Consider the following 13,455-nt stretch of genomic DNA (forward strand, 5'->3'; position numbering starts at 1 on the left):
TGGGGGGATTCTCCGGGGATTCTGGTTCAGACTGACAGGACAGAAGGAAAACTCCGTTCTCATAGGGAGTGTCTGCTGGCCCTACCACAAGACTCTGCAAGAAACCTGAGAAAGGCCAGGATGTAAAAACGAGGTTACTTTGAAAACAGCTACACAAATACAAGTGTGTATAAATGAACACATGATCACTTGCTTGTACATGTGCATACTCTGTATCATGCATTGCGGCTATAATGTTCAGAAACCACTGAAGGCTGTTTTATTTAATTTATTATTAATGTATTTAACAAAATATTACAACAATTTCATACAGTACTTTAGTGGTGTTGTGGAATTTGTTTTAAATAAACTATTGAAATGTGATTATTTTCTACAATTAATTGATAAAACGATTACTTTATATATATTTTTGTTCATTTGATAATGCATCCCTACTAGATGATATTCTAAAGTATTAATTTGGTTGCCTTACAATGTTAATGTTCTCTATCAAGTACCAAGTACCAAAAAAACATGACATCAATGTAGACATTAATTATGAATATTTATCACACAATCATTTCTCATTGTTTTAAAGAATGGAACAATACTCCCAGTTCATAGCTGACAGTTTGGTGCATTTCTTGTTTGACAAGATGCAGGCTCTAACACCATGCATCTACAATTAGGTAACAAACTAAATATTATAACCTTTAAAAATGTAAACCTGACAACACACAAGGTAGCTGTGTAAAATAATAAAACAAATCTTGTTGCACACCTTCTACAGAGACGTATATTTAATAAAATAATAGCAGACATTCGATATATTTAGTATTGCAAAACACTATTTCAACACTAAACCTTCCTAGAAGAGAACAAAAACCAGTCATGTTGTGGACATTGTTCCTTGAAATCTGCTCATTTCAGCAAACTGTAACACAGCATAGGTACGTATGTTATCAAACAACAGACATATAGGTGGCAGAACAGAAAAATATCTGAGTTTTAGAAATGAAGCGCCAATGGCACTCAAATATAGGTCAGGGTCTAGGAGACACCTAGGTTGCCATTAGGGCCTAGGGTCAAGGCCCCTGAGGGACCTTTACCTATTTTACGGGTGTATCTTTCACTACCATTGCCCTTACCTGCACTATTTTCAATTATTTAACAGCTCAAAATAATTTAAAAATCCAATTATACTTTTATGAAGCCTCAAGGAATGTACAGCTGAGCTGGAAGTGAAACCTGCAAACACAGGACCACCGCTCTCCACAATCACGGGATGAATCACTCAAAGTCCCTCTCCTATCCAGCCCTACAACATTATGAAAAGTTTCAGATATCTTTACATAACCAATTAATCAATCCATACACTCTTCCAGAGAAAAGCAATCCACTAGCACAAGCTGTCTCAGTCAGGCATTAAGCTGTTCATATAATAATGTGACAAAATGTGAAAGTGAAGTAATACTGGTGCATGTGCAAGTCACATACCAGTGATTCCGGCAGGCTGTGAGTACAAGTCAGTCAGTCCTCCCTGGACACAAAATCTTTGCTACTTGAGTTTTATAGTTGTGAAAAAAGTGTATGGCTCTGATCTGTGAATGTTGTCTCTGTCTCTGCTGGACAGACGCATGGGTCATAGTCTTGAGTTTGGGTGAACAGTTGTCAACTTCACATTTGTTTGGGTGGGATAAAACAACTGAAGGCCAACGTGGAGATTTCTTGTTACTTACTTTGATTTGGACATCTTTATAAGTGCCTTTTAAATAAAAGTTGCCAATACAGAGTGGTACACAGAAAACGTCGCCAGCATTCAGGTCGTACAACCTGGTGAAGGATCAGGTAGCAGCAATGTGGCCACCTCTGAGTTTCAAAATGCAAAATTCAATTTCAAGTGTCAATGCAGAGGAAACCAGTGTCAATGCAAAAAAAAACACAAAAGCACTGCCCACCCGACATCATCTCCACCAGTGAGACAGTCTGGGAATCTGGAACCCACCTCCTTCAGCTCTCTGATCCCTCACTCCAGGGCGTCGTACAGCGGAGTGCAGCCTGACGCACTGATGCCCGAGACAAGCTCCTGAGGGCACACAATAAACAGTCCCTCTCTGCCTTTACAGCTGCAATTAACTCTGTTAATCCACTTCTTGTTTCTTAATTATATCTTGACGTGGCGATGAATCATGCGTTTATCATTTACTTCTTTCCATTTAAAGGAAACTCAGACCGAGCAATACACCTGTTACAGTAATTTACCAGGCGGGGTGCCACTGTTCTGCCAGTGAAAAGAAAGTGAGAGTGAGACTGCTCTCCACACAATTAACATGCAGATGGCAGGAATAAGTATTGAAAGTAAGCAAGCCTTATTATGATATATCATTGATCCAGTGTGCTGAGAGACTCTCATGCATTACCAGGGATTACATTATAAAAAAGCAAACTGAATACCACATGTTACAAAAAACATAGAGGTAGTTGTTCATTTAAAACCATAACGTACATGACAGTCTGTGCTTTTCATAATAAATAGTCATGGTAGAAAAACAAATGGTACAATAGATGATTCCGGCCATTCTTTCATTCTGGTTCTTAGATATGTAAGACCCAAGAGCCAAGGCCCAAAAAGAACACCAAATATGTTCAATCAAAAAGGTATTAGTGAAAACATTAGTAAAAGGGTAATATAACCTTGAAAAAATCCTCAAGCCCATGTCTATTATCAGAACAAAGATAGGTTGCAAATTACAGATGTGCTGGTCACCCCCTTTTGCTATCTGATGCTGAGTTCATTGTAATATGGCTCAGCACTGGGGTAACCGGACCAGACGCACTACCTGAAGAATTCTGTGATTCCAAGGAATTCCTTTTCTCCAGGTGGAATCGGTGAAATGTCTGAGGGAACATGATTTTAAAGCCAAAACCTTAACAAATTATACAATGAAACAACTGGGGAAAAGTGTGCGCTTCCTGAGAGCGAGGCCACTACAGTTCTGCACCTCAAGGGATAGGTCTACGCACAGCGTGCTGAGGAATTTGAGGAATTCTGCTGCAGGATTCCCCAGGGAGTGCAGCACGATGGGGAAATGGTTTCCTCTTGTGCGTACATTTCTTGCAAATATTGAAATGTCTAGTAATGTGGGAAAGCTTGTTGTGTTCAAATTACATCTCATAAAAAAGAATGCTGTAATTAAGCATCACGGCTTAAAACACAGGGCTTTCCCTTTATCAAGCACAAAATGCTCAGATCAAACGACCCAAAATCATTCCCTCTGCATTCTGCATCCTGCTGCTCAGGTGCTTCAGTGCATCAGAAGCGTATGAAGAGTCTGTGTAAGACTGGACACACTAACTCCAGGTGGGATGTATCAGAACATGGAGCTGGGCATTAAACCAATGGGGAGAAGGTATATTGGATACTCTTACTGAGGGGAAAAAAGTTCTCACCTCCCAGTTGAAGTGTCAGTCTGTGACTCAGAGCGGGAAAGATCTCCACGAGAGAGGCAGGCACAGTAAGTTTATGCATCGCTGGGTCGCTGCAAGCTCAGGGGTCTCAGGTTCTGCCCGAAACACCCAGGACTTCTTTTATTTTCTAGAGAACGACTCAAAGTCATTGCAAATGTTTTTAGCTACACCTTCCTCTGATCCATAAACACATTTTCAATCAGTTCAGATTCTCAACCCATTGTTTCCTCTGAACTCATACTCACTGCATAACTTATCACCAATCTTTTCTTTCTGTTCTCTTTCTACCGATGAGAGGTTAACGATCCTCCTGATGAAACAAAAATGAAATCATTTTCCATTTATAAAGATATCAGGCCTTTACTGGGCTTCAGGACTTCACTGGCTAGATGGCAACTAGACCCAAATCTCAAAAGTGAAAGTTGTAATTTTGTAAGCTCCGTATTGCTATTTTTTTCTATATATTTATTTTAACATTCTAACATTTTTAGTTTGTTTGTTTCACTTGCTACTTCAAACAAGTATCTCTCCACCACATATTGCATGGTTTATGGCTTTTGGATTCTGAAACAATCCAGAGTTCCTTTCAGTTTGAATGCTGGAATATATTTGCATAATAATTACTTATGAAGCAGAATTAGAGTTTAAGGTAAACTGGTGTTTGATTACTCTCGTAAGATTTCACACAAGGATCTAATGATCTTGCCTAAATGAACACACCATTTTTTTGCAGTGTTGTCCTAGTTATATTACAGCTGTTTGTGGTTAGGTTATATTAGGTTACATTGTATTTAAGTTTAATTAAAATTACGAACTACTTTGAAGTTCATCCTATAAGGAATTCACAAACAAATTCTGTTTTATCAGAAGGAGCTCCATTCTAAATCTTACCTAAAGACAAGCCCACAGCCAGAGGCATTAGCAACACTCTGCTGCCACCCTCTGGACAAACCCTGCATCACATTTAATAGAAACTGAAAAATAAAAAATATATTAAGTGGAGTTAGTGGATTATATTGAGCACGGGATATTGTCTCTAGCATTTGTCCTTTTTTGAGAACATTCTATAGAATCATAATCAAAAGATTAGAGATCAGAAAACTAGATTAGAGATGAAGACAAACATTTAATGGCATTTGGAAACTAATCTTTTCCTAGATAGCTTTGCATTACAAAGTATAAAATCTTAAAAAAAAAAAAAAAAACATTGAATGCTGACAAACATGATGCAGCTCAAGATAGTACGTACTACCAGCCCTAGGTTCAGGATGGCAAAAAAACCACTGACTTATACTCTGTATAGTAATTATATCAGCGCAACAGATTCATATTCCGTATGTTGAATATTGTTAATACTTATTAGAAGGTGAAGGTGCACAGCTACATTTGATGTTACTTTTATGTTTTGATCATACTTTTGTAAAAGGTGCATCATATTCAACAACCGGAATCCATTAAATGTACAGATATCAGACATGGTGTATAGAGATTTAATAGAAAATATAGAATACAGCATATGCAATGAGTTATACAGTGCAGCAACAATAAAAAAAGATATATATATATATATATATATATATATATATATATATATATATCACACATGAGAGACCAGCCAGCCACAGAGCAGCATTTCCTAACAATCCTAAATCTTGTATACAATACAACTACAGCAAATGAGTGAAAATATTTCAATATTATTGGATAGTAAGCAAGTAGTGGAACCCAGAACTACAAAAAATGTGTTTAATCTGTAGTATATAGTAGTGTTGGTGGAGAAAGTGTATAGGCAGCAAAGCACAGTGATGGATTGTGGGATTTGTGAGATGCAAACAGATGGGATTTGATCAGGCATGCTCAGAGATGCTGCTGTCCTGAAGATCCTTAGTTGCTGGGCAAAGGAGGAGAATTATTGGGCAGTGCACACAGAAGAAGAGATACAGCCAAGATGCCAAGGTAAGTCCATCATATATTTTCAATCAGTGTCCAAAAATTATGTTAATCTTGATTCATTAACCAGGCAATTGAGTGAATTATGTTACTGAAAGGCTGGTTTGAATATATATTGTAGGCCTCTCTATTACTTATAAAACACAGTAGGTCTACGTATTATTATAAGATTATATATTGTGAAGCTTAATATTATAAGAAAGAGTTTTATGGTACCAAATAACTATTTCTTAATCTTTGTATCACCAGTTCACATCTTGCTCATTTTGACACAGATATTCCTCCTCCTCAGGCAGTTTAACAGGGGTAATCATGAGATTACATTATGTATTTAACAGCATATACAATTATTTTACATTGATAATTGGTAGATATTTTTGACATAAAGCAATACATCCTTTCTGACTAAAAATCTACTGCTGTTTAATTCTAAATTATGCATTTCCAAATTATTTTACAAATGTTATGTTATTTTGAACAATAAAATAAACCCATTACATAAAATCTAAACTATGGAACTAGAGTATTAAAAATCTATCTTATTTTAAACATTTGTTTAATTGGACATAAAACTTCATCTGCTTATGTTCTTTGGAATAAGTGTGCCTCATATGACATGTATTGATTTATACAGCAGTTTCTTGAATTTGGCGCTTTCTGTAGGTTTCCACCATTTTTTTCATGTCTAAGCTTGATTTCAGTTCAGCTTGATGTAGAGGCTTATTATTTGATGGATCTGTGGCTTTCCTGCAAAATTCAAGAAAAATAAATACATTCAGTATTAAGTTATCAAAATAAAGCAATTTGGGGATAAACACTCACAATGAATGAAAGATTATGCAACAGAAAAGATTTAAATGGATACAACTATTAAATAAAGTGAATTATTTTCTCTAATTGTACATAGAGCTGATACACCCAGCTAAACTAGTTTTAATTTAAATAAGGACTTATATTAGTCTAAAATGTGTTTGTTTTAATTAAAATTATTGACACAGAAAAAACAGTTATTACACTTCTTACACATAAACTTTCTTAATTGTTTTGAGTTTCAGACTTATTACTTGGGTAAAGACAATTTTTAGAGTTGCGTACGTTTTCAGGTGGTTTTCAATAGCACGGCGCTCATAAACATTTCCAGAAGGGGTTTCCACCGGATCAATGAACATCTTTCCTGTAAGCCTACAAATCAAATGTGAAGGTCCAGGTTCATCTTTCAAGTCCATGCCCAGCAATGTCTATAGAAGAAATGGACAGACATTCAGATCATTAGAACACAAACATTTAACTAAAGCATGGATTTATTTTAAAAACAACTACAAACATTTTTACACAATAATAGTTTTACGCACTTGGTATTGCTGAAAGATAATAACTAAACACTAAGTTGCTCTTCTCTGCTTTTGTTGAAACTCATCTCTTTCTATCAGTTCTCAAAACACCAACAATTTTGTTTCCAATTTTATCATTAACCTTTTCCATGTCTTCCAAAGATGTGCTGGCATGAGTAGTTGTGCTGTTTTTAGCCTCTTCAAGGTATTTCCCTCTGCTGCTCTGGTATTCCTCAGCCAGGATGCTGTGAATAACAGTGTAAATACAACATTTTAGAGGCTGTAAAGAATGATCTGCTTTTCAAATATAATACTAAGATGAATTTGGTTGATTTTGCTGGGGCAGGCTCACTAGTTATTTTCACAAAGAAAGCCATTTGGTTCATGATGGTAGAAATACAGTCTTTACCTGTCCAATGGATCGTCAGGCTCAGGTGCAATCAAAAGGCCGTACACAGCTTCCAGGATGTTTCTCATAGTTACATGGGCAGAATAATTGCGATCAAATATGTTGTGACAGATACGTCCCACACTATTCACATTGCAGTGGTAAATCTAGTTTGAACATTTAAGGAATACTTGTTTCATATTTCATATCCCAGCCTACACTACATTAACCACATATATTTTATGAAAACAAATGGCTATCACATTAAAATTGACTCGTTACCTAATGATGGAAAATGATATGCGTTTTACAAGATACATTTTGGAATGTCATGTACTTCACATAGGTTTCAATATTCTATTGCTACATACAATATTAATAGTCAGGCAAATCTTTACATTTTGATTCATTTGAATACTGAATATTCTTGCAATGTATCAATCTATGTATAGCTTTCTTTAGTTATGTATCATTACTCAGACATGGACCTGCATATTAACACAATCAGGCCTTTTTGTCTTGAAAATCATTATCTTGTAAATGACAAATTGAAATTCTGTAACATTGTGTTATGAAGCAAACCAAAATGTATTTAAATTCAGTTATTTTACAGGTAGGGCTTCCACTGTTATGATGTTAAGTGCTTTAAGGATACGGTTGTGATGAAGCGTACGAGGGGAGGTTTAATAGGGTATTCTTCTCCAAACTTGCAGTAAAGGAGGAAGGTGCCATTTTCATAGGGTGTATCAGGAGGGCCAAGCATGAGAATCTGCCAAAAAGCTGAAAAATATCTCAGTATACAGCTCAGAACAAATAGACACAATAAATGCGCACTTTTGCTTTATCTACACAACAAACAAAAAAATGTCAGTGGCACACATCAAGTCAGTAAGCAGTTGTCAATCTCACACATATAATATCTAAATAAGAATAATATTGAAATGTTAGTTACAACAGCTAAAATCTAGAGACTTGCTTTCAGTTGGCATACCTTAAAATAAGAACATTAGAATAATTAAATCCTAGGGTTTCAGAAAAAAACACATACAAAAGCATGAGTAAGTATACTCTAATATACAAATTTTTATGTAAATGTTTGGTTCACTTCTATTCAACTTACTGATGTCGGTCTCAGAGGGAAACACTTTGCAGTAAGGATGAGGTGAACAGTGCAGATTCTTCAATTCTTCAAGAATTCGCTTGTCTTTCTCCATGACTTTACCAGTCTTGCATTCCTTGATTTTCTTTTTTAGCGCTCTGCAGTGCACAGGTTTCATAAGCAGGTCATCTCATATTACAAGGATGCTTCCATAACTGTTTAATTAAACTATGGTATACCAAATAAAGGACTGGTGTGCAAACGTGGATTTTAAAGATTAACAATCCTATTATTTTAACACTTAAGTCTATCAATTACTTTTTTCATTCAGGTAATTTTCATAGCCAATTGGTAAACATTACAAAAGTGGTAATTAGGATCATAACAAAAATGAGACATTTTGGAAAGAGTTATTACACAATTAATGTCCCCTTTACATTCATTTAAAAAAAATACGTTTATTTTTCTGTATTTGTTTGGTGTATTCTGTGTGGGAAATTAATTATGTTTCTGTATATTGAGTTTTTGAAGGAAATAGAAAAACTTTGTTCACATGTTAAATATACTCTGATGTTTACTGAAAGTAACTGTTGCTAATGGGTATACAATGTGTTAGATCAAAAATAATGTCCTCATTATCACAGAGAAACATCAAGAGATCATACCTACCATACAATTTCCTAAATAATCATATTTCTTGTTTGATTGCTTAATATGACTCACTATAATTATATAACTTACACATGTGTTAAAGCCACTTTTTCATTTACTTCTTCAGGCCGTTTAATGTCTGGTTTGTCATCGTACCCATGTGATGTAAAGACACTAGTTAAATCAGTCTGGAAAAATCAACAAAATTGCACTTAGTTGAAATATAATGATTTTATAAATAAACATTTTCTGAGATGAAGAATTATACCTGTCATGTAATGTGACAGATATTTAAATTATGCTAATATATAAAAATACACCAATACATTAACCCTTTGAGAGTGAGGCTGTACCTGTACATATTTTAACTTTAGGTCCTGATTACAGAGGTAATATATATTATATTATAATATATAATGATATTATAACTCTGTATGAGATAATTTTGGAAGCATGTGTAAATTACTTTCATTGCTATAATTGCTTTCTGAGGCCCTAATCCAGATTTTGTTCATAGGCTCTGTTATTTTTAACAAACAAATTAGGCTTGCAGGCAGTTCAGTACACTAATGACACTTTCCGAGTAATAAGAAATATAAAACACGTAACAATGGGTTTATAATTTGAGATAAACAATTAGGTCAATATTTGGAATTGATCTAAACACAAAAGGAATCTCATGTGAGTGATTGTGTTAGCGAAGACATAAGTGAAGATTTACTTTCAAAGAGTGAAGGGCGTACTGTATACTGGAATACCCATATATGTCTATGGGAATATGGGGATCCTGTCATTTTGTCTTGTACTTTTCATCACACACTTTTCATAACGAGTTTTTCGTCACCAGCGACAATTTCTCACTGGCAATTCATCACCAATTTGCATTGCCACTTACAAAATGCAAACTGACTGTCTGTTTTGATTTTGATTAATTGTTCATGATTAAATGTCTGTGATGAATTGTCATAGACCTGGGTATATGTCGCCATGCTCAAATACCTAAGGCCTGAATCAGCCAATCAGGAAGGACTATACTCACATCTAATTGGCTGTAACTGTCAATATATGGCAGTGGAGAGGTTTTTTCAAGAATTATATTTTTTACTTTTATTTGGTAACAAATGTAAGAACAGGTAATTCTGAAATATAAACAATGTTTTTAGTTTGTTTATATTCTCATGTACGTTTTTTTGCCCATGATCAGTGGCATATTTTGGGTGGGGGGGGCTACCAGTTATGACAGCAATAGGGGAGCGATCATTCAGTGCACTAAAACTACTCAAAACATATTTGCGCTCCACTATTACAGAATAAAGACTTTATGGACTTTATACACTTGTATAAGGACCTCAAACTATTTTATGTTGATGTTTTTCCTGAATTCGGGTGTCACAACAGGTGACTTGCATTCACCTAGAAACTCCCACATCAGCGGCGGAAACAGCTGATTTCCACTGAAGATGCATATTTCTAGCAGCGCACAGATCGAAAGTTGTGCTCCTCACCCGTTTCAATCACAGAGCTCTACCAAAATACATCTCTTTGATTGACAAGCACCAGAAACCACATCCAGTTTACCTGCATAATGTCGGTTGATGTGCGATTTGATGTGTTGGTTGATGTGTCCCATAGTGATTTGTGGTTGTGAAGCAAAGATATGTTTGAGTCAAAATCTGCCTGATTTCAAGGATTTCATGCAGATTTTGAGCTAGGTTTTTCGACTCCAAAATGACACAATTCGCAGATGTGTCTGTTCAGGTACGCAGTTCAGGTATTTAATTTTCAGTTTTCTGGGGGAGGTCCCCTCAGACCACCGTCATGAAATTCCTCATTCCTCTTTGCCCTCATTTTGCCCCCCCACCTTTGTGAATTCCTGGCTACGCCACTGCCCATGATCCTCTAGTCTTGTTTTTTACTTATATTTGAATCTGCTGCCAGTTTAATTTGACACAATTCCAACAAATATTTAACTAATATATTAGGCAAAGTGAGACAAATCCAAGAAAACATGGACTACATATAGATTAACAAATTTAATATGCCATAATAATGTTATAATTAAATGCCATACCAGCCTCTGGATGGATGATGCTTCATATTTCTTCTTAACCTTCCTGCACTCCAGAGATAAGACAGTTTCCATTTCAAATATTTTCAAGGCATCTTTACTCGTTGAAGGTTTGAAACAGCAGCCACCTAGGGTGATAATTTCAGACAGGATTACTATGAATCTATGAGCAATGATTTGTGTAGTAAAACCTTGAAAAGGCACGGGCTTTGTACTAAGCTTTAATTATTGTGTTTTAATTTGCAATTGCGTATAGCAAGTTTAAGGATATCTAGTTCTACAATATATTTCCCCAGTTTTTGGTCTTTTGCATTGTTGCTATTTGATAAATAGATAAACAAGTTTTCCTGACTGGTGCAGAAGATCTCTGAAAGGATGAAGAACTGTTTTAATGCCTACAATAGCTTAAAGGGGATTTATTAACATTTATATTGGCTACAATGGCAGAGAAATTGCCCTTGATTTAAAATGTTTAAAATGTAGGTGTATGTCTGACTTTCTATAAGAACAATGAAGGGGCTAGTGTGGCTGTAGGACCCTAACTAAAAACATTTTTTTTATTGAGGTAAAATGCCTGACCCTGGCCTTGTGCCAATTAATCCCGTTGGAGTTAGAATGACCATAGCTTTTCTTGTTTATTTGAAAGTACGATTCTGTAATGTGTCCACTCTTAAGAGACCTGGGGTCAGCTGCACAAAAGGTCTTAAATGCCTTTAAGACCATTTTTTAAGTCTTAAACTTAGATTTAAGCCCAAAATAAATAGGCCCGTTGCACAATATATATATATATATATATATATATATATATATATATATATATATATATATATATATATATATCAGTTTGGTCTTAAATTTAAGTAATTATTTAAGCCTACCCTACACCAGTACACCAGGCTTAAATGGGAATATTAAATATCTGTTGCTATAGAAACTGACATGAAACCAATATGGTAGGACATATGCCAGTTAATTTTGAATTTTTAAATGAAAGGGCATTTAATTACATTATTTGCCATATTGAAAACCCCATTTAAAACCCCAATCTAATTTTTGCTGTTCACCCTTTAATTGTATGCAAGGTGCAAAATCAGGGAAGTGGCTGAAATTATGCATGATTCCTGCTATGTACATAGCTGTCTGCCGCGCAAAAAACAGGTTTGCAGCTCACAAAATAATGTGTTGAAAAGTATGGTGTTAACTCCGCGCACAGCACTATTTCAGGGGACAGCTCCTGGACAGCGACATACCAGCACAGTGTTTTTATTTATGGTTGTATGTATGCTGCACCAGAACAAGTTCCTAACAGTCTTTTTTTTTTGACAGAATGGCAGTACATACATACATACATATATACATAGGAAATGTAGTTAGTAGCATGCAGCATGTCTGTGGACATTTGAACAGTAATGCTGCACTGTACACCTGGCAAAGCGCAACCCTGACACAGGCAAAGATGCTGCAGGGTGACCGGCCTCACACAGACACAATTCGCCCCCTCATACATTCTCCACATGAGCAACCATGAGTGCATTCACTTATCATAGAGCTATATAACATACACATATACATATATAGGTATATACACAATATAACATTATGACCACTGACAGGTGAAGTGAATAACACTGATAATCTCATTATCATGGCACCTGTCAGTGGGTGGGATATATGAGGCAGCAAGTGAACATTTTGTCCTCAAAGTTGATGTGTTAGAAACAGGAAAAATGGGCAAGTGTAAGGATCTGAGCGACTTTGACAAGGGCCAAATTGTGATGGCTAGACGACTGGGTCCAAGGAAGGAAAAGTGGTGAACCGGCGACAGGGTCATGGGTCGGCCAAGGCTCATTGATGCATGTGGGGAACAGACGAGCTACTGTACCTCAATTTACTGAAAAAGTTAGAGCTGGTTCTGATAGAAAGGTGTCAGAACACACACTGCATCGCAGTTTGTTGCGTATGGTGCTGCGTAGCCGCAGACCAGTTAGGGTGCCCATGCTGACCCCTGTCCACTGCCGAAAGCACCTACAATGGGCACGTTAGCATCAGAACTGGACCACGGAGCAATGGAAGAAGGTGGCCTGGTCTGATGAATCACTAGTTCAAGGTGTTGACTTGGCCTCCAAATTCCCCAGATCTCAATCCAATCGAGCATCTGTGGGATGTGCTGGACAAACAAGTCCAATCCACGGAGGCCCCACCTCGCAACTTACAGGACTTAAAGGATCTGCTGCTAACGTCTTGGTGCCAGATACCACAGCACACCTTCAGAGGTCTAGTGGAGTCCATGCCTCGACGGGTCAGGGCTGTTTTGGCGGCAAAAGGGGGACCTACACAATATTAGCTAGGTGGTCATAATGTTATGGCTGATCGGTGTATATATATGCACACACACACACACGCACACACACACACACACACACACATTTGTTCTTATTTCTTATTATTTCCTAATTTATACATTTATTTGTGACTAATGCCAGTACAGTAGTAGACAATATACAACTAATTAAGACAGTTG

General features: G+C 36.3%; 1 protein-coding gene across 1 annotated transcript in view; it reads right to left on the reverse strand.

Moving 5' to 3' along the window:
- Nucleotides 1–4,553: 4,553 nt before the first annotated feature.
- Nucleotides 4,554–13,455, reverse strand: part of LOC136766383 (uncharacterized) — a 40,884-nt gene continuing 31,982 nt past the window's right edge. Inside the window, exons 18-25 of the mRNA XM_066719800.1 lie at nt 10,938–11,062; nt 8,957–9,054; nt 8,237–8,373; nt 7,772–7,896; nt 7,138–7,283; nt 6,871–6,973; nt 6,493–6,635; nt 4,554–6,144 (exon numbers count right to left, since the gene is read on the reverse strand). Coding sequence (XP_066575897.1) covers nt 6,024–6,144; nt 6,493–6,635; nt 6,871–6,973; nt 7,138–7,283; nt 7,772–7,896; nt 8,237–8,373; nt 8,957–9,054; nt 10,938–11,062 — 998 coding nt within the window. The 3' untranslated portion in view covers nt 4,554–6,023. The remainder of the gene's footprint in view (nt 6,145–6,492; nt 6,636–6,870; nt 6,974–7,137; nt 7,284–7,771; nt 7,897–8,236; nt 8,374–8,956; nt 9,055–10,937; nt 11,063–13,455) is intronic.

This window comes from Amia ocellicauda, chromosome 13, assembly GCF_036373705.1.
Source record: "Amia ocellicauda isolate fAmiCal2 chromosome 13, fAmiCal2.hap1, whole genome shotgun sequence".
Lineage (NCBI taxonomy): Eukaryota > Metazoa > Chordata > Actinopteri > Amiiformes > Amiidae > Amia > Amia ocellicauda.